General features: G+C 59.9%; 2 protein-coding genes across 2 annotated transcripts; one reads left to right on the top strand and one right to left on the bottom strand.

Annotated features, from left to right (window-relative positions):
* The first annotated feature begins 4,367 nt into the window (after positions 1 to 4,367).
* Positions 4,368 to 11,990, top strand: RNF126 (ring finger protein 126). Its single transcript, XM_030466304.1, has 9 exons — positions 4,368 to 4,499; positions 6,916 to 6,974; positions 8,295 to 8,358; positions 8,797 to 9,023; positions 9,507 to 9,575; positions 9,657 to 9,726; positions 9,904 to 9,997; positions 10,431 to 10,546; positions 10,738 to 11,990. Exons 1-9 carry the CDS (start codon positions 4,425 to 4,427, stop codon positions 10,885 to 10,887), a joined length of 924 nt encoding a protein of 307 aa, XP_030322164.1. The 5' UTR covers positions 4,368 to 4,424; the 3' UTR covers positions 10,888 to 11,990.
* Positions 11,991 to 13,444: 1,454 nt separating this feature from the next.
* Positions 13,445 to 16,897, bottom strand: FGF22 (fibroblast growth factor 22). Its single transcript, XM_030466672.1, has 3 exons — positions 16,672 to 16,897; positions 13,992 to 14,095; positions 13,445 to 13,710 (listed from the first exon to the last, which is right to left on the bottom strand). Exons 1-3 carry the CDS (start codon positions 16,895 to 16,897, stop codon positions 13,516 to 13,518), a joined length of 525 nt encoding a protein of 174 aa, XP_030322532.1. The 3' UTR covers positions 13,445 to 13,515.
* Between the last annotated feature and the right edge of the window lie 184 nt (positions 16,898 to 17,081).

Here is a 17,081-nt window from a genome sequence, read left to right as displayed (position 1 = left end):
AGTGGGGACGCTGCAGCAGGAATCACCTCTTTGTCTGCACCCATCCTGGCTGCCAGGTCCCTGTGCTCGCGTGGCCGGGCTCCGCCACGCCTGACACACGCCTCTGAGTAACTTTCTCGGGCACGTCGTGTAAACAAGCTGTGAGTCAGCAGCCGGGCCGGCCGTGCGGTTTCCCCAATGGAAACGCTTCCTCTGCCGCGGTGGAAGGAAGGGCCAAAGTGAGCCTGGAGGGGAGAGCTGGCAGTGAAATCCTGTGGGGCTGAACCGGGTCCAGAGCAGCCGGGAGTCAGTGAAACCTCCCAGGTCACTTCAGCTGCTGCAGCTCCAGGGAGAGGGGTCAGAGACACAGCAGGAGGGACATTTCTGCCCCTGATCTTCGGTTCTCTGATGGGACAGCTGGGCTGCTGCCACCCTCCTCCGACACCAACCAGAGGGTGCAGACTCTGCTGGGCTTCAGTACCTGTCTGCCACCTTCCTGCTCAGGAGGTCTCCTCCAGAGTGTTCCCACAGCCCAACACCAGCAGCTCCTACAACCAGACCTTGCAGCTCAGGCCCTTGATGGGAGAAGGAGGTTCCTGCTAGGAACTGCAATGATGAAAACTGCTGGAGCATCCCAGGCCCCTCAGCCTGGCATCCCCATGGGACCCCAGCCCCCCCCGCCCCGGCTCTCAGCAGCCAGAGGTTTGGGCAGTGAGGAGCGGAGACACCTCGGGGCATGTCCCCCCTGCAGCCCCCAACCACACCCCAGCCCTCATCAGAGGAGAAGCTTGACTGCTGACACAGCCCAGGCCTGCACTCAGTAGAAACACAAAACATCTTTTTCAGATTAAAGTTTCCCTTGAAAAACAATGGCTTAAATCAAGCATAAGAAAAGGGAAAATTTTGGCGGAGAGCAAAAGGCGTCCCCGGGGACTCTGAGCTTCCCCGGAGCCTCTGCCATTGTGGGGCCTGGGGGCAAGAGGGCTTCCCACCGGGATGGGCTCATGAAACGGGATACAGGCACCACACAGCCCCTGCCCAGCAGAGAGATCCCAGAGCCAGAGCAGAGCCGCAGGAGAGCCGGGCAGGGACCACCCGCTGGCAGCAGCCCCGGGGCTCACAGCAGGTTACCGGGAGCCGCCGCTTAAGTGCCGGGGCGGGACCGGGACCTACAGCCTGGAGGTGCAAGGCTCGAGGAGACGAGGTGGGGGATGTAAATCTCCTGATCTGTCTGTGAGCGAATTCAAAGGGAGCCCGATTCAAATCCGCCGTGACATGACTGGCTCGGGGCTGGCAGACGATCCCTGCAGTGTTTGTAACAAATCTCGCCGCTTTCCTTTGAGTGGCCTCCAATTTATTAATTAAAATAGGCAATTATATGTAATGTGGGGTGGAGGGGAGCGGGGAGACCAGCTGCACCAGTTATTCTCACTTGGCAGGAACCATCCTGGAAAGCTGCTCTGACTCCGGGAGGTGCTTGTGCTTTCAAGGGCTGGAGGCAGAGTCTGGGCCAGGCCCATGCCCAGAGCAGCCCCGGGACCCCAGGCACGGCATGGCCGGGCCCAGAAATCTGGGATGGAAGTGGGCTTCAGCCACAGCCACCACTTTATTTTAGAGCCCAGGACCCAGAGGTCAAGACCTTTTATAAAATGACTCCCAAGTCATCAGTGTGTTGGCAGCAGAGATGGAAACAGCACCCAGGTCACCAGAATCTGCTGAAAATGCAATTCTCCAGCTCTGTGAGGCAGGATGGGACTCAGGTCCTTAAAAATCCATCTCTCCATTGATCTATCCCTCCATCCCTCTCTCTATCCCTCTATCCATCCATCCCTCTATCCCTCCATCTATCTATTCATCCCTCCCTCTATCCATCCATCCCTCCCTCCATCCATCCCATCTTGTTCCCACACCAGCAGGGTTCACTCCTGGTGCTCCCAGCAGGACACACCAGCACTGGGCTGGCCATGGTGTGCGATGGGCACCAGACCTGGGGTGGTGCCATGGGGCAAGTCTGGCTCTATGGCACCTTGGCACTCACTGAGACCTGCACTTGGGGCACGTGCACACACACCGGTACCGGTACCGGTGCCAGTGGCAGAGCTCACCAGCAGCTGCACCACCGTAGCCCGTGGCTGTACCCACCAGGACCTGGCACGGTGGCACTGCCTGAATTAAGTAATGTCTCGGGACGTGAGCTCATCACCAACACCCACAGCCCAGGGATATGAGGGGCAGCACTGGCTGCCCTAGGACCAGGCCTGGCCCAACCTTCACCATGGCTTCCTCCACGATGCCTGCCCTGGGCCACCACATGACCACACGGACACTGTGGCCTTGGTGGCCCCGATGTGGCACCACTGCTCCCCTCCAGACACCAGCACCATCCAGAGCAGCTCTGGGGTTTTTTGCCTTTCCCTCAAGGCCTCGGATGCTGCCCCAATCGCCTCCATTGCCAGGCACCCCCAGGTTTTGTTGGGGTAGACAGTGCACCCCGGGGTTCCTGTGAACCCCAGACAGGGACCCCAGAGGAGCCCACATCCCCCTCACCACCACAGCACAGCCCGGGTGGGATTGTCTGTCCCATCCCATCCCTCAGACAATGAGGGCCCTGGGGTCCTCCCCCTGCCCCCAGCCAAACTCTTGTCTCTCCGGGCTGTTTGGGGAGGGGGTGCTGGTGATGAATCGGTGCTGGGCAGGAGGTGTCACCCCTTCGTCAGCCCATGGGAACAGGGTGCAGTTTGTGGGAAAATCCTCCTGGCCGCTGCCTTCCCAGGGTGACTCAAATTGACTCCTGACCAGTCCGGGCTCCCTCGGAGACACCAGGACCTGAGCCCAACCCCAGGGTGCTGGAGAAGCAGAGGGATGGGGTGCATTCCCCAGCACCCCCGTGTCCCCCGGTGGGCAGGAGTGGGACCTCCAGCCCTGGAGAAAGGATGAGCCACCCCTCAGCACAAACTCATCCCAGTTATCTGGGGGGGCTTGGGGATGTGGGGGGCTCATCTCAGCTGCCGGAGGTTCCAGAGCAGCTCTGCCCACCCTTATTTCCACGGGCATTAAAATCCGTTGCCATTTGCATCCCGACGAGTGTTGCCACGTTCAGCTTCCACAGCTCCTGCGTCAGGGAATTCCAGAGGGACAAAGTCAGTGGAGCCGGATCCTTCCCTCCCCATCCCACAGGCACCCATTTGATCAAGTGGCAACTTGTCCTCCGACCATGAAATAGGGTGAGGAGAAAAGCGTCCAGGTCCTCGGCGTGTCCGGGAACTTCCCCGCAGGGTGTGAAATGCCCCGTCCAGCCCCGCGGGCTCAGCTCTGCCGGCGGTCGGGATCCGTCTGGCTCCGGGGCTTGGCCCACGCCGCTCCGTCTGGACCCACCTCCCAGTCCAGGAGTTGCAGGACTGGGTCACCGTTTCCTCATCAGCTGGAGATAATTGCTCAGGTGTCTTATCAGCAGCCGGGATCATCAATCAGCGAGTAAACGATTGCAAATTTGTCCCGCAGCTGCAGTTCCCACACACGCAGACCGAACCCTCCCCAAGTCACGGACCGGTTACGGAGCCGTTACACACCTGGGGCTCACCCGTGACGGGTTTCAGAGTCCTGTCCCCATCCCGGTCCCCTGTGTCCTCTCACCCACTCAGGGAGCAAAAGGGGGGTCGGGAGGGGGATTTGGATCCTGAGCTTTGCTTTTCCAGGATTGCGGAGCTGCTCCACAAGTCCCTCCCCGCCCCCTCTCCATCATCCAAAAAGAAGATGGAGCAGCAGAACCGGAATGATGCCACCTGCTGGAAACGAGGCCGGTGCCACAGCCCCACAGGGCTTGGGTGTGGCCTTGTCACCCCCAACACCCCAAACCCCACACCCCCCAACCCCAGCTCGTTCCAGACACCCCAAGGGACACCCCTAAAGAAGGAAGGACCCCCCACCCCCCCTTGAAGCCCCTTCAGCGCCTGCAAACAGCCCTGGGGAGATGCGGGCCACGAGGGGGGGGGGAAACAGCCCACTCGAGAGCTTATTTTTTTTTGCTGAAAATCAAAGTTTTATGTTCCTTTGTGTCACTGAGACTGGGAGAAAAAACAGTGGGGAATTTTCACTGGGAAAGCAATTTTTTCTTTTTTTGGGGGGGAGGGGAGGGGGGCGGAATTTCAACTCTCCTTTTATTTTATCAAACACTCAACAAAACGGGACTGGGGGTCCCAAGAACCCGAACCCCCCCCCCCTCCCTCCCCCCCCCCCTTCACCCCCATCCCCACAGCATCATGGCGTCCGCGCTCGCTCTTCTTATAACCCCCACAAACCACGCCCCCTTTAAACCACGCCCCCTCCCTCCTTTAGCCCCGCCTCCCCGCTGCTTTCTCCTCGCTCTTTCTTGTCCCTTCTCGGCCGCCGTCGGCTCTGCCGTGCGTCGTGGGGCGGGCCCCGGGGGGGGGGGGGGGGGTGGGAAGATGGCGGAGGCTTCGCCACAGCCGGGCCGGTTCTTCTGCCACTGCTGCTCGGCCGAGATCGCCCCTCGCCTCCCGGTCAGTGCGGACGAACAGCCCGGCCGCTGGCCCAGGCGGCTGCAGGGGAGGCGGGAGGGTCTCGGTGTGGCCGGCACATGCGGGGGAGGCGTGGGGAGGGTGTGGGGGCCGGGCCGGGCCCTCGGGCTGGGGGGAGCCGGGAGGGTGCGGGGAGAGGGGGGAAAGGAGGAGCGGGGGTGCGGGTGTGGGGAGGGGGCGGTGCTGTGGGGGTGCGGGGGGTGTTGGGAGGGATGGGGGAGGCTCCGGAGAGGGGAGATGCGGGCGGGGGCTGGGGGGCTGCGGGGGGAAACGGCCGAGGGGAAGCGGCCGGTGGGGCCCGTGCGGGATGTGGCGGGGAGGGCGCCGCCTTCCCGGGCCTGCGGCGGGGGCGGGCGGGGCCCAGCAGCCCTCGGAGCGGCGGGGAGGGCGAGGGGCCCGGCCAGCAGCAGCCGCTCCCCGAGCTCCGCTCTCAGCGGGCGGGGAAGGTGTGAAACCCCCCGGGGCTCAGCACCCACCCCGAGCGCTCTGTGCGGGAACGAGGGGGTCCCTGGGATGAGCCCCCCGCCTCCCCAGGGAGGTGCGGGCCCGTGGTTCGCCGGTGCCGGATCGCTGCCCAGGTTTTACTCGTGTAATGGCGTTAAATTCCACCCGGAGGATCTTGCTGGGCGCTTCTTTTTTTTTTTTTTTTTTCTGTGTGTGTGTGAGCTGAAACTTCCCGCAGCGTCTCGTCAGCACAAGGTGTTGCTGTTTGTTAATCTGTGCCGAATTTGAGAGTCACCCCGCAGTCAGCAGAGGTGTCCCTGCCCCAGCTGGTCAGGCACTGCCCTGGGTTTGGGTCGGTGAGGTTCTGTTTGTCCCTTCAGCCCTGCTGGTGAGGGGAGGGCAGGTCCTGCTGGTAACCCTCACAGCTTGTGCTTCAGTCTGGGGACAAAATTCCCCATAAAATCCAGCTCAGGACACAGAGCTGAAGAATGGGGCTCAGGACCTGGAGGTTGGAACCTGGAAACTTTAGTTGTTTATTTTCCTTTAAACCCCCCCTCGTGTGTGGGTTTGTGCCAGCAGAGCACATCTGGCAGCCAGGGAGAGGCCAACTCTTCCTGTTGATTAAGGTCAGGTTAATTGCTTAGTTAATGAACTTGGTTTGGGGGGTCCAAGTCCATCCAGCTCCACTTGCTGTCTGCGGGCCTGGAGAACCAGCAGTGTGTACAGCCCTAGAAACAGCAGACTTGGACATTTGTGCTGTTCCAGCTGCTGGGGAATGTGCTGACCCCTGAGTTCAGGGCTCTCTGTGAGCACACACTGAAAATCCTCCCTCACACAGGGCAGCCCAGAGGAGTGGCCACTGCCTGCTGGGTTGTGGCTACTGGCAGGCAGACTGGTGGGAAGCAGAGCAGGCAGCAGGGAAAATTGGTCTCATTTTCTGTGCTTGACAGGGGAGTTCCCAGTGCCCAGCTCTGAGGAGCTTTTGTAGGGTGTAGAAATGCTCAGGAAAGCCAAGGTGGGGTCAGTTGCACAGCCCCAGTTGTGTCACAACCACAAACCCACAGGGCAGGAGGGGGAGCAGCAGCAGGAGCTGCCCTGGCTCTGGGTGTTGTGCTGGGCTCAGAGAGGGGCTCAGCAGCCTCACTGCCTTCTGCTGGGTGTTTCTGGAGGGGTCTTATCAGAGCCAGCCCTTGGGGGGCACTGCCCAGGGGAGCCCCATGATGTTTAGAGGCTCTGAAGTCTCCCTCACGTGGAGCCTGTGGTGGGGTTTGTTCTGCCTCAGGGGTGTCTGTTGTTTCCTGACTGGGTGGCACTGGAAAGGGAAGTCATTCCCCTTCTGGGCCTCGAGTGTGCTGGGCTGCTGCTCACTAGGACAGGGTGGCTGAGGAGCCAGGAGTTCTTCACCAACCCCAGGAGCTGTGAGGCAAAGTGACTGTCCCTGAGGGGCCCTGCACGGGTGGGATGTGGGTTCTGACACCTGCAGGGGGTGTGAGACCCCAGTGTGGTGTTGCAGGGTGACCCTCTTGTCCCTCTGTGTCCCCAGCATGGTGTGAGCCCCCATCAGCTCCTTCCTTCCCTCCTGGTTTCCTTTGTGAGGAGAGTTTGTCCCCTGAAGGGGGCAGGGAAGGTCCCCACCACCCCCTGAGGTTTGGGGGCTGCTCTGCTGAGCAGTCTGGTGGTTTTGCTTTCACTTCACCCAGAACTACAGCAGATGTCACCTGATCCTTTGCCTCTGCTGGGCATTAATTACTGTTTCCCAAATCTGTCCCAAAGCCAAGTTCCAAACAGGCTCAGGCCTGGCAGCTCACCTTGCTGCTCTGGTGAAGGCAAACCCCAGGGGCTGGGGGCTCTTTGGCTCTGTGGTCATGGCACATGTTTGGCACAGTTCTGCAGGACACACTGGAGGTTTCACCAGCCCCTTCCCCTCCTCACTCAGTGTTTCTTTTCCCCCTAGGACTACATTTGCCCTCGGTGTGAATCTGGTTTCATTGAAGAGCTCCCTGAAGAGCCAAGGTAACCTGTTGGAGTGAACTCTCTCTGCTTCCCTCTCTTTTTCTAGTTGCAAGGTGAAGCTGAGTTTATTTTTACCCAATATTTGGCTCCCTGTGGGGAGTGAGTGTTTGATTGCAGGGTCTGCACCTCCAGGAGAAGCAGCCATGGGAATGCCAGGTGCCACCCAGGGCTGGTGAGGGGCAGGGGAGGAACAGGTTGATTTCAAACAAACAAGAAGTGGTGGTGAGGCTTTCCCCGTGGTGTGTGGTGGCTCTGAGCTGGCTTGAGGCATCGAGGCAGAGGAAACCTCCAGAGAGGGAGCTGTGGGACAGAGCCTGCCCCTGGGCTGCAGTGTATCATTAATAACTTGGTTTAGAGTATGGTCAGGGAAACATCCTGATTGGGACTTTGGACTCTGCTCTGGAGCAGCTGGGATCTGCATCCATGTGCTCTGCTGCTGACTTGGTGTTGGGGCTGCTCCCTGGCAGTGTCAGAGCAGGAGAAACATCTCAGGAAGTCTGTGAGTGTTTGCAGGAGAGGGGTGGGCTTCACAGGCTGAGGTTCCTGCACTGGCAGGGTGACGTTTGGGTCTGACTGCACCACCCTCAGAGGCTGAAAATCAATCCTGGCTAATCCTGGTGGTGCTGGTGCTTTGCTTTGACCTTGGGAGAGCAGTGTTATCACTGAACCTTTGTTTTGTTTTTTAGCACCACGAATGTCAAAGTGTGGGCCTGGCTACTTGAGCACTGAATGTTTTGTCACTCTCAGAGCAGAAGCCTCTTGGCATTAGGAGTTTTTCTAATAATCTGACTCGTTTGGTCATGTGTCCCTGCAGTAGAGAAATTCCTTTGATTCAAGATTAGACTTAAGCACGTTTGGGTCACAGCAATCAGGGGCTGTGCTGTCAGACTGCTCTCCTGGTGCTCCAGAGGATTAGCTGGTTTGTTTGAGGTGGATTGTGCAGGGAAGCCTTGCTTGACATTGTGGTTCTGTCACTGCTCTGAAATCAGGATCTAAAAGGGTGGGGAGAGATGGGGGAGGATGGGGGAAAGTGAAGGTTGCAGGGAGGGGAAGAATGAAAATTGATGTGGACAAGGAGAAAGTCAGCAGCTGAGGGCAGAGATTTCCATCTGGAGCTGCCCCTGCCCCAGGAAGGAAAGGGAGCAGAGCTCTGCAGCCCCTCTCAGCTCTGGCTCTGCACAAAAGGAGATCAGTCACTCTGTGCTGCCACCGTGCAGCTCTGGTCCTGCTGTTCCTGTCAAACTCGTGTCCCTTGCTCCCCTCTGCTGGGAAGATCTCCCTGTCAGTCCTCAGCCTCACCAGTGTCTTCCTCCTCTGCAGGAACACAGAGAATGAGAGCAGCTCCTCCACGTCAGGCACTGACCAGAGCAGGCATCCCTTTGAGGTGAGTGAGTCCTCTCTCTCCTTTCCAACACCTCCTGCTCTTACCATCCAATTGAAGGATTCTTTCCATTATTACATTGTTTAAATCTTCCTTGGATTATGCCAAAGTTTGGGAAAGGAGGTGTAAACATCATCCAGGCACTGCCCCTCTCTCTGCACGTCGTGTTCTCACTGCCTGATTTTACCAGGCCCAGGCTCAGTCGTGTTCCTCACTAAGCTGCTCCTGAGTGCCCTGGTCAACCCAGGCAGGGCTTGAGAGCTGCTCTGGCTGGGGACACTGCTCTGGCTGGGGACACTGCTCTGGCTGGGGACACTGCTCTGGCTGGGGACACTGCTCTGGGGCTGCTGGAACACCAGACGCACAGGCCAAGAGCGATCTCTCCACCTCACAACCTCTTCTTTGCTTATTTATTATTACTTTTTTTTAATTTCTCCCCAGAATGTGGATCAGCACTTATTCACCTTGCCACAGGGCTACGGCCAGTTTGCCTTTGGGATCTTTGATGACAGCTTTGAGTTCGTGCAGTCAGAAGACAACCGGGACGCCGAGGGCCGGCGGGAGCGGGAGCACCAGTCCCGGCACCGCTACGGAGCCCGGCAGCCCCGAGCCCGCCTGGCCACACGTCGTGCTGCTGGCAGGCACGAGGGGGTTCCCACGCTAGAAGGGTGAGAACAAGGTCCTGGTTCCCCTGCAGGAACCCCAAAATCAGCCCCTGCCTTTTCTCAGCCGTTTGAGCGCTGCCCTTTCCCCAGTGCCCAGCTTGGCGGCTGCTGCTTGGCTCTTGCCACTCTGTGGTGCCACTTGACCCGTGGAGCACCCCTTAACCCTGCAGGCAGAAAGCATTCCCTTCTCATTCCCAAAATGTGGGAGAGGAAATGGGAGATAACACGGGACAATGCAACTTATGTCTCTTCAGCTGCACCCTGGAGAGGCACTTGGCATCCTTGCCAGAAATGATCCCTTATGAATAAAGCACAGAAACTCCTCTTTACCAGTGAATAATCAGTTCAGAAGATGCAGTTGCTACAGAGTACTTTCCATTTTCCCCAGATGATGTGACTGTGCTTAGTGTCTGCAGTCACTCCCCCATGGCAGGCTGGGAGCTGGCAGACAAATTCCTACATAATCCTGGTTTTCCTGTCTTTCAGAATTATCCAGCAGCTGGTCAATGGAATCATTGCACCAACAACAATACCCAACCTGGGGCTTGGTCCTTGGTGAGTTGGGAGATCTCCTGTTCTGTCTAACAGTGCTCTGGTTTGCTTCCCAGCCAAATGTAATTGTCCTTATCCTTACAGGGGAGTCTTGCACTCAAATCCCATGGACTATGCTTGGGGTGCCAACGGCTTGGATGCAATTATCACACAGGTAGAGTTGGGCAAACCCTCAGCACCTTCTGGGGCACCCCTGGGGCTGGAGGGATGGGGTACAAGGTCCTTAGTGAGTGGTGCAGGGTGGGTTCACCTGCCCTGGCCTGATAGATGAACAGACTGCTCACTGCTGAGCTCACATCATCTTTCTGCCTCCTGTGTCCTCTTTTCTCAGTTACTAAATCAGTTTGAAAACACTGGACCGCCGCCAGCAGACAAAGAAAAGATCCAGGCCCTCCCCACCATCCAGATCACACAGGAACACGTAGGTATGTGTGTCTCCTCCAGGGAGTTGGTCACAAAGAGCTCTGTGACAAAGTTGTGTTTCATGTTTTCTGGGGATTTTTATTTTGTCTGCTAGTACCTTCGAGGCCTAAAACATTTCAGAGAGGGAGAGAGCTCGGGTGTTGCTCTGTTCTACTTGCACACACTCAAGAGCAGTGTAGGCTGGATGAGTTTGCCCTGGGGGGTGCTGACTCTTGTGAAAGTTCCATGTGGATGGAAATGAAAAGGGAAGGGATCAGTGGAGCCAAACCCAGAGCAGTGAGAGGGGAGGTGGTGGTGGGAGTTGCAGAGCAACAGAGGGAAGCTCTGTCGTGGCAGATGCTGGGAAAGGGGAGAAGATGATGGGATCCCAAGTCAGGTGCTTTGTGTGTCCAACTTCATTCCTCATCCCTGCTCTGCTTTCCCATTATGATGCAGATTCAGGGTTAGAGTGTCCCGTGTGTAAAGAGGACTACACAGTCGGGGAGAACGTCCGGCAGTTACCCTGCAATCACCTGTTCCACAATGGCTGCATTGTCCCTTGGCTGGAGCAGGTTAGTGCTGCCTGGGCAGGTGCCTGGGTGTTTTCCTGGTGGTGCTGGTCTCCTCTGGAAATCATTTTGTGCCTCCATGGTGAGGCTTTAGTGTGAGCAGCCTTTGATCAGAGGAAGGAGTGTCACCCCCCAGCTGCTGTATCGTTTTTCTGATCCCCTCCCCCTTATTTCTTGTGTTTCCCTCTCCAAAGCATGACACGTGTCCCGTGTGCAGGAAAAGCTTAAGTGGACAAAACACTGCCACAAACCCCCCAGGACTCACAGGGATGAACTTCTCATCGTCCTCCTCATCCTCTTCCTCCAGCTCACCAAGTAATGAAAACTCATCGAACAACTCATGAAATCTTAATCCAACCCTCTCCCCCCTGGGGCCCTGTCCCTCATCCTTCCTCCCTCCCCAGCCAACGTAAGCAACAAAAGAGGCTTCCAGAGCAGAGCGAGGGGGGGGTGGCAAGGGGGAGGCGGCCCCCCCCAGAATTCCCTTTTGAGTTCTGAAGACACGGAGACTCTGGGTCCTGCAGAGATGAGAAGCCTCAAGCTCTGTGCTGGGGAAAGAGCTCTGTCTGTCCGTAACCCCATCCCTTGGCCGCGTGGACTCTTGACCGTTGCACTGAAGGTGCTGCGCCCCGCGCTGGGGACCCAAGGTGCTGAGCTAGTGGTTGGAAAGGTTGTTTGTAGGGTTTTGAATTTTGAGATTCCTTTTTCCTTTCCGTCTGTCTTTTCTTTTGCTCCTCCTCCTCCTCTTCCTCCCCTTGGATACTGTCTCTTCTGCTTTGGAGATTGAAGTCTTTAGGATGATCCTGCCTCCCTCCCAGGATCTCCAGCTGGGGAGGGGCCAATAGTTGTCAAAGAAAAATGAACTCTTGGCATAGACCCCATTACCCTTCCCTTCCCCTCCTCGAGTCCCGTTTAGGTTTCTTTATAACCCTGCCCTTCTGACACTCAACACTGAAAGGGTTTTTATAATTTTAAATTATTACTGCTGTTAAATAAACGGACGTTTCAGCCCAGCAAGACATCGTGCATGATTTGAGGAAAATTCCAGGGTGAGCTCTGCAGAGGCTGCTGTGCTCAGCTGCTCCATTTCACCCTGGAGCACACAGGGCTTGTCTCAGCCCCCCTGTGCTGGAGTACCAGGGTGCCATGAGCTCTGGGCACCAGGTTCCACCATGCCCAGCACCCTGCTTGCAGATCAGCAGGTGGTGGCTGCAGGGTCACACCTGAAGGCATCCTCGCCTGGTCTTCTGTATGTTTTACACCTCCCTGTTGCAGTCCTGCCCATCTCACAGCCCGAGTGGGCTGTTCCTCTGTGTCAACATCAGAACTGGGCGTGCATCAGAGGAAGGACCAGCCAAATGCCATTGTGATCAAATAATATCCAGGAAAAACAACATTTTGGAGAAAAATGTACTTCGAAGCTACTTAAAATGCAGCTGATTAAAAAGAAGAGAGAGAGACAAATATCCAGGTGTGTTTGTGACTTTGTTTCTGTGACAAGAGTTGCAGGTTGGAGAATGAAAAGAATGTGACTGGATCGGGCAGTGACCTTCCTGCATCCTGCCGGGGTGCCTGGGGCAGGAGGTGTGTGAGGGAGCACACTGGAGCTTGTGACACTGAGGTCCTCGTGTTTTGTCCTGGTCACACAGAATCTCCTGTGCACCCCTGCCAGCTGTGGGTGGGGGGGAGTGGGGCTGGAGTGTCTGTGGGGAGAGGGAGGTTCAGCAGCCTGGAGGGGCTGGTGGCTCTGTTGGTTTTTTTGAGCTGTTTTTGGAGTAAGAGAAGGTTGACTGGAGAGCCATCCACGCACAGTTTGGGCCAAGCCTGCTGGAGCTGGTGCTGAGCAGCTCTGCTGGAATGTTTTTCCTCCTCGGCTTTGCCAGCGCAGCCCAGCGGCGCCTTTCATCTGGGCGGGACGAGGGTTTATCTCAGGACTGGTATATCAGGGTTAAGGGCTCATCCCCTGCCAGAGGTTGAGCCAGAAGCTTCTGCCACGGGGATCCCAGGCTGGGTGAGGGGTGGGAGCAGGAAGAGCCCGGCTGAGCTGGTGTGTGCCCATCATCTGGGCTGGCAACAGGGATGGCTTTGGTGTTTGTCACCAGAACACAGCCCAGGACATGTGGACAGACCTTCCCTCAGCTGTGGGGGGTGTCCTGGCTCCCCTGAGCCAGGGGGCAAGTTCTCAGTGGGGAGCAGTGCTGGGGGTGGGCATCAAGTGGATGAAGTGAACCCTGCTTTGAGCGTGGGGCTGCTGCTGGCCAGGACTGGTGCCCACCGTGGCCATCACCTGGTTACCACTCGGTTGCCACACAGTTAACACAGCAACTCTTCACTCTCACACTCATTTGGAGCTGGTTGGGTAAGAAAGGGAACAAGCTTGGTGGTTTTTGCCAGGGTCATGGCTCAGATCTGACGTGACAAAGTGACCAAGCCCCACGCAGGAGCTCAGGGACGTGCCCTGGCTGGGAGGACGAGGTGTGGGTGCTATTTCTGGCTGTGCTCCCCTGGGCAAGGGGCTGGTCCCAGCCCACCGTGGGCACTCCAAGACTCACTCCGCCCTCGTACCATTAACACAGATTTAATTGCCACGAGTGCTTGGACACGAGACAAACAGGACCCGCCAGCACATCCCGGCCCTACAGCCTCCGCCCCAGCCCCAGCCCCTGCGGAGATGCCGCCAGCTCTGGGCCGTGCAGGTGGGGACAGTGACATCTGGAGCTCCGTCACGTTGTGGCCACGATGTCTGCAGCTCTGGCACTCGGTGGCCCTGTGCCCCAGGCTGGGCAGGGAGAGCCACGTCCCTGCTGCAGGCCGGAGCATCCGCCTTCCACATCCCTCCAATAAATAGCAGAAAAAATAGACATGTACATAAATAAAATAACCAAATAACCCATTTTTTTCCTTTTTTTTTTTTTTTTTCTTTTCATTTTTTTTTCTTCCCTGCAGGGTGGTCCAGAACTGCCCCGTGGGGCTCAGCTGACGAGGATGGGGAGGAAGTGGGTGGAGAGGTGGTGCCGGCGTGTCTTGCCCCCTCGCCGTGGCCTGCCCTTGCTATTGAGGGAGAGGAACATGGGGCGGCCGTGGTGCCGCCAGCGCAGTGAGGTGTAGGTGTTGTAGCCGTTCTCCTCGATGCGCTCCGTGAACTTGCAGTTGGGGCTGAACTCCTTCTGGCAGGAGAGGGAAGGGGATGAGGGGCGGCCACGCTCGGCCTGGCTGCGGTCACCCTGTGACCCCGAGCGTGGGGCAGGGCAGGACCCAGCTCCTCCCTGCTCCCGGGGTGCAGGGGGACTCTGTGGGTACGGGTCAGGGCATGGGAAACCAGGACCCCGCTCCTGGGCATCAGTCCTGGTGTTTTGGGACCCCCGGTGTTTTGGTACCCCCTGTTCCAGCTCTGCCCTGCATTTCTGAGCCCGGTCCACTCCCTCCCAGGAGGCTGCGTCCGACCTACCGACCCATAGAGCCTCCCCTGCTTGTTCATGGCCAGGAAGAAGCCGGTGTGCACCGCCCGGATGGCCACGACGCCGACACACACTGACCGGATCTCGACGATGCCTGCGGACAGGGAAGCGTGGTGGTGAGCCAGGCAGAGAGGCTCCCCTGGGACCCTACCCTGGCGGGGGGTCTGCAACCACTGACCCTCGCCCAGTGCCTGAGCTGTGCCAGATCAACGTCAGCCTCTGCCCAGTGTTCATCCCCCCCTCCCTGGCAGCTCTGCCCATGCACCCATCCTGAACGGTGCCCTGGGACCCGACCTGCCTCTCACGGTGCCCAGCCCCCCGTGCCGGCGTGGGCCCCGAGGGGCAAAGTGTGGGCAGGGTTGGCAGCGATGGCCCCCGGACCTGTTACGGTTGACAGAGCCCCCTGGCAGGGGCCGGCGGGGGCAGGAGTGGGGCTGGCACAGTGCGGGCTGCCAGTGCCAATCTCCTGGCTGCCGTCCCTGTGCCGGGCACCGCAGCGGGGAGCGGTGCGGCAGCGCTGCGGGACACGGGGATGAGCCCCGGGGGGTGGCTGCAGCCGGGCTGTGAAGCCACAGAAGGGCCCGGCCCACGAGTGCCCGTGCGCGGCCGCCGAGCTCCGGGTGCAGCCGCTAATGGCAAAGGCATGTGGTCAGACCAGCGGCTCTGACGGGGAAACACCCCGAGCATCGTCAGGACCTCCGGATTCCTGTGCCTGGCCAGCCCTGCCGCCCCCACGGCTCTCTGGGGAGGGGAGAAAAAAAGATCCTATGTTAGGTGGAGGTGCTGGTAGGGCAGCGGGCAGGGCCTGAGCCACGCAGGAGCTGCCCGTGGGCATCGCTGCTGAGGCAGGAGGATGTGCAGAGGCTTTGGCACAAGCAGCACGGGGGGCTGCAGAGCCCAGGCAGGGGCTCCCATCAAACACTGATCCTCCTGGCATCACCTGGGCACTGCCCCCCTAGGGACACTTGTTCCCCGTGTGGGAGCAGATGAAGTGTTTGTGGCACTGGGGCAGTAGCAAGCCTCCCCAGTGTTCAGCTCCTTGGGGGTGATGTACAAGGGGGGATTTTTCAGCCCAGCCTTGGTGCTGCCTCCAGCACCCATCCCTGGCACCCACAGACCTGACCCAGCAAAGCCACGGCCAAGCAGCAGGAGCAGGGAAGGGCTGAGCGAATGCCTGCGAGTCCATCCTGCTTGATCACCGTCTGGAGCTGCTGCTATTTATAACAGAGGACTCCTGCTCTTCTAAATATAACGCCCCATTGCTGCTCCCGGAGGCTCAGCCAGCTCTGCTGCCCTTTGCTCGCAGGTGCCCAGCTCCATGCAGGAGGATGAGGAGGTCTCAGCAGGCACAGGGCTGCTCCCAGTGCTCCCTGTCCCATGCCCCAGCCCCGGTGGGGTCCCGGGGAAGCTGGGGCAGATGTGGGTGTTGAGATGGGGAAGCCCTGGGACAGCTCCTGACACTCTGTAGCCACCCCTGGCCGGGCTGGTCCGGCGGCTGCCGAGGATCAGAGCCCAGCACCAGCGCTGCTTTATCTGCCACGCCATAACCAGAGCAAGCCCCACGCGACAGCCTGGAGCCTCTGGGCCTGCCTGGCCCCGCTGCCACACAGCCGTGGGAACGAGTTGGGGCGCTTTGAGCTGGCAATGTGCCTACTCAGGACTCCCGACACCTCTGACCCTGCAGAGGGTTCCCTGGGCTGGGCTGGGCTCCCCTGTTCTGCTTTGGATGGATGACGTCCTGCCGAGACAGGGCAGCCCCGTGAGGGCATGGGATGGGGGGTGCTGCTCCCGACCCCAGCATCCTTCCCGCTCCAAGCCCCGGCACCTTGCTGGTGTGTCCTCCCCTTCCCAAGGTCCCCACCACTCCAGCCGCCAGCCTGGTGCTTCCCTCTTTGGGACCCAGCGCATCCCGCAGTGCTCACCCCTTCCATCCCCCCAGGGTTGTGCTGCCCGGCCCTGTGGGGGGCTGCAGCGAGTGCCCCCCCTCAGCACAGCTGGCACCGCACCCCACCCCACACACCCACACCGCACGCCTCTGTTGCTGCGGCGGGGGGATGATGGGGGTCTCTGCCGCGATGCTCCGCGGTCCTCCCCCCGATGGGGCTCCCCCCGCCGCGCCAGCCGCGCAGGTGCTCGGATTCGAGACCAGCATCGCCTCAAAGCTTCCTCCGCTCCTCCTCCTCCTCCTTCATCTTCCCTTCGATTTTACAGGGAGGGATCGGATCGGATCGCCCCGGCCGGGCGAGATGCAGGTAACCCCAAAAGGCGGGCCAGGGGGCAGCCCCCCGACCACGCTGGCAGCACGACCAGGGAACCCCCGGGCGTTGTCAGCGGTGGCAAAATGACGCCGCGTCCCCGGCCGGAGCGCGTTGGTGCCCGCGACCCCTGAGGGACCCCCGGCAGAAGCCCCCGAAAAGCTGCTCCCGTCAAGCGGAGCTGCCAGCACCGGCCCCGTCTGCGAGGCGGCGGAGACAGAGCGGAAGGTGGACAGAAGGGACCCGTCCTGGCAGGGGGGAGCTGCGGACACTCGCCGAGGATCCCGCCGCCTTCTCGGGGCACCTCCGTCCCCCTCGGCCGTGTCCTTCGCCCTTCCCCGTCTTCGGCAGCGCCCGTGGGTGCGAGGGCGGCGGGACCCCCTGTGCCGATCGCCCCGGCCCCCGCCCCACTCACTGCCCGTCCGCTCCCTCCAGCGCGTCCCCTCCACGCGGCCGCCGCCGTCGATGCGCAGGAAGAAGCGGGTGGCGGAGAAGAGCCGCCGCCATCGCACGTCGCCTTCCAGGTGCCCGTAGCTACGAGGGGGTCGCCGGCCGCCCCAGGAGGAGCCCCCCGGCCCCGCCAGCACGGCGAGCGCCCCGGCGAGGCAGGCGGCGATGGCGGCGGGGCCCCCGCGCCTCATGGCGGCGGGGCACGGCGGGGCGGCGGATGTCGGGCCATGGCCGCGGCGGCGGCGACCGGCCCCGATGGTGCGGGCGGCCCGGACGCGGGGAAAGCCGGCGGGTGGGGCGGGGGCGGTGGCGGCCGACGGGCGGGGAGGGACCACGGGGCGGGGCCTTCCATTCATAAATCCGCGCCCCGACGGC

The sequence above is a fragment of the Calypte anna genome, chromosome 28 (assembly GCF_003957555.1).
Source record: "Calypte anna isolate BGI_N300 chromosome 28, bCalAnn1_v1.p, whole genome shotgun sequence".
NCBI classification, from domain to species: Eukaryota; Metazoa; Chordata; class Aves; order Apodiformes; family Trochilidae; genus Calypte; species Calypte anna.
The sequence above is the reverse complement of the archived record's forward strand: the minus strand, read 5'-3'. Positions and strand labels throughout refer to the sequence as shown.

What these genes read in the sequence shown, in the direction of transcription:
- FGF22 (XM_030466672.1), bottom strand. Translation starts at nt 16,897, where the DNA reads ATGAGGCGCGGGGGCCCCGCCGCCATCGCCGCCTGCCTCGCCGGGGCG. An exon ending in CTGGAGGGAGCGGACGGGCA is followed by an intron (nt 14,096 to 16,671) that starts GTGAGTGGGGCG and finishes CCCTGTCCGCAG; the next exon opens with GCATCGTCGAGATCCGGTCA. An exon ending in AGGGGAGGCTCTATGGGTCG is followed by an intron (nt 13,711 to 13,991) that starts GTAGGTCGGACG and finishes CTCTCCTGCCAG; the next exon opens with AAGGAGTTCAGCCCCAACTG.
- RNF126 (XM_030466304.1), top strand. Translation starts at nt 4,425, where the DNA reads ATGGCGGAGGCTTCGCCACAGCCGGGCCGGTTCTTCTGCCACTGCTGC. An exon ending in GGGGTTCCCACGCTAGAAGG is followed by an intron (nt 9,024 to 9,506) that starts GTGAGAACAAGG and finishes CCTGTCTTTCAG; the next exon opens with AATTATCCAGCAGCTGGTCA. An exon ending in TTGTCCCTTGGCTGGAGCAG is followed by an intron (nt 10,547 to 10,737) that starts GTTAGTGCTGCC and finishes CCCTCTCCAAAG; the next exon opens with CATGACACGTGTCCCGTGTG.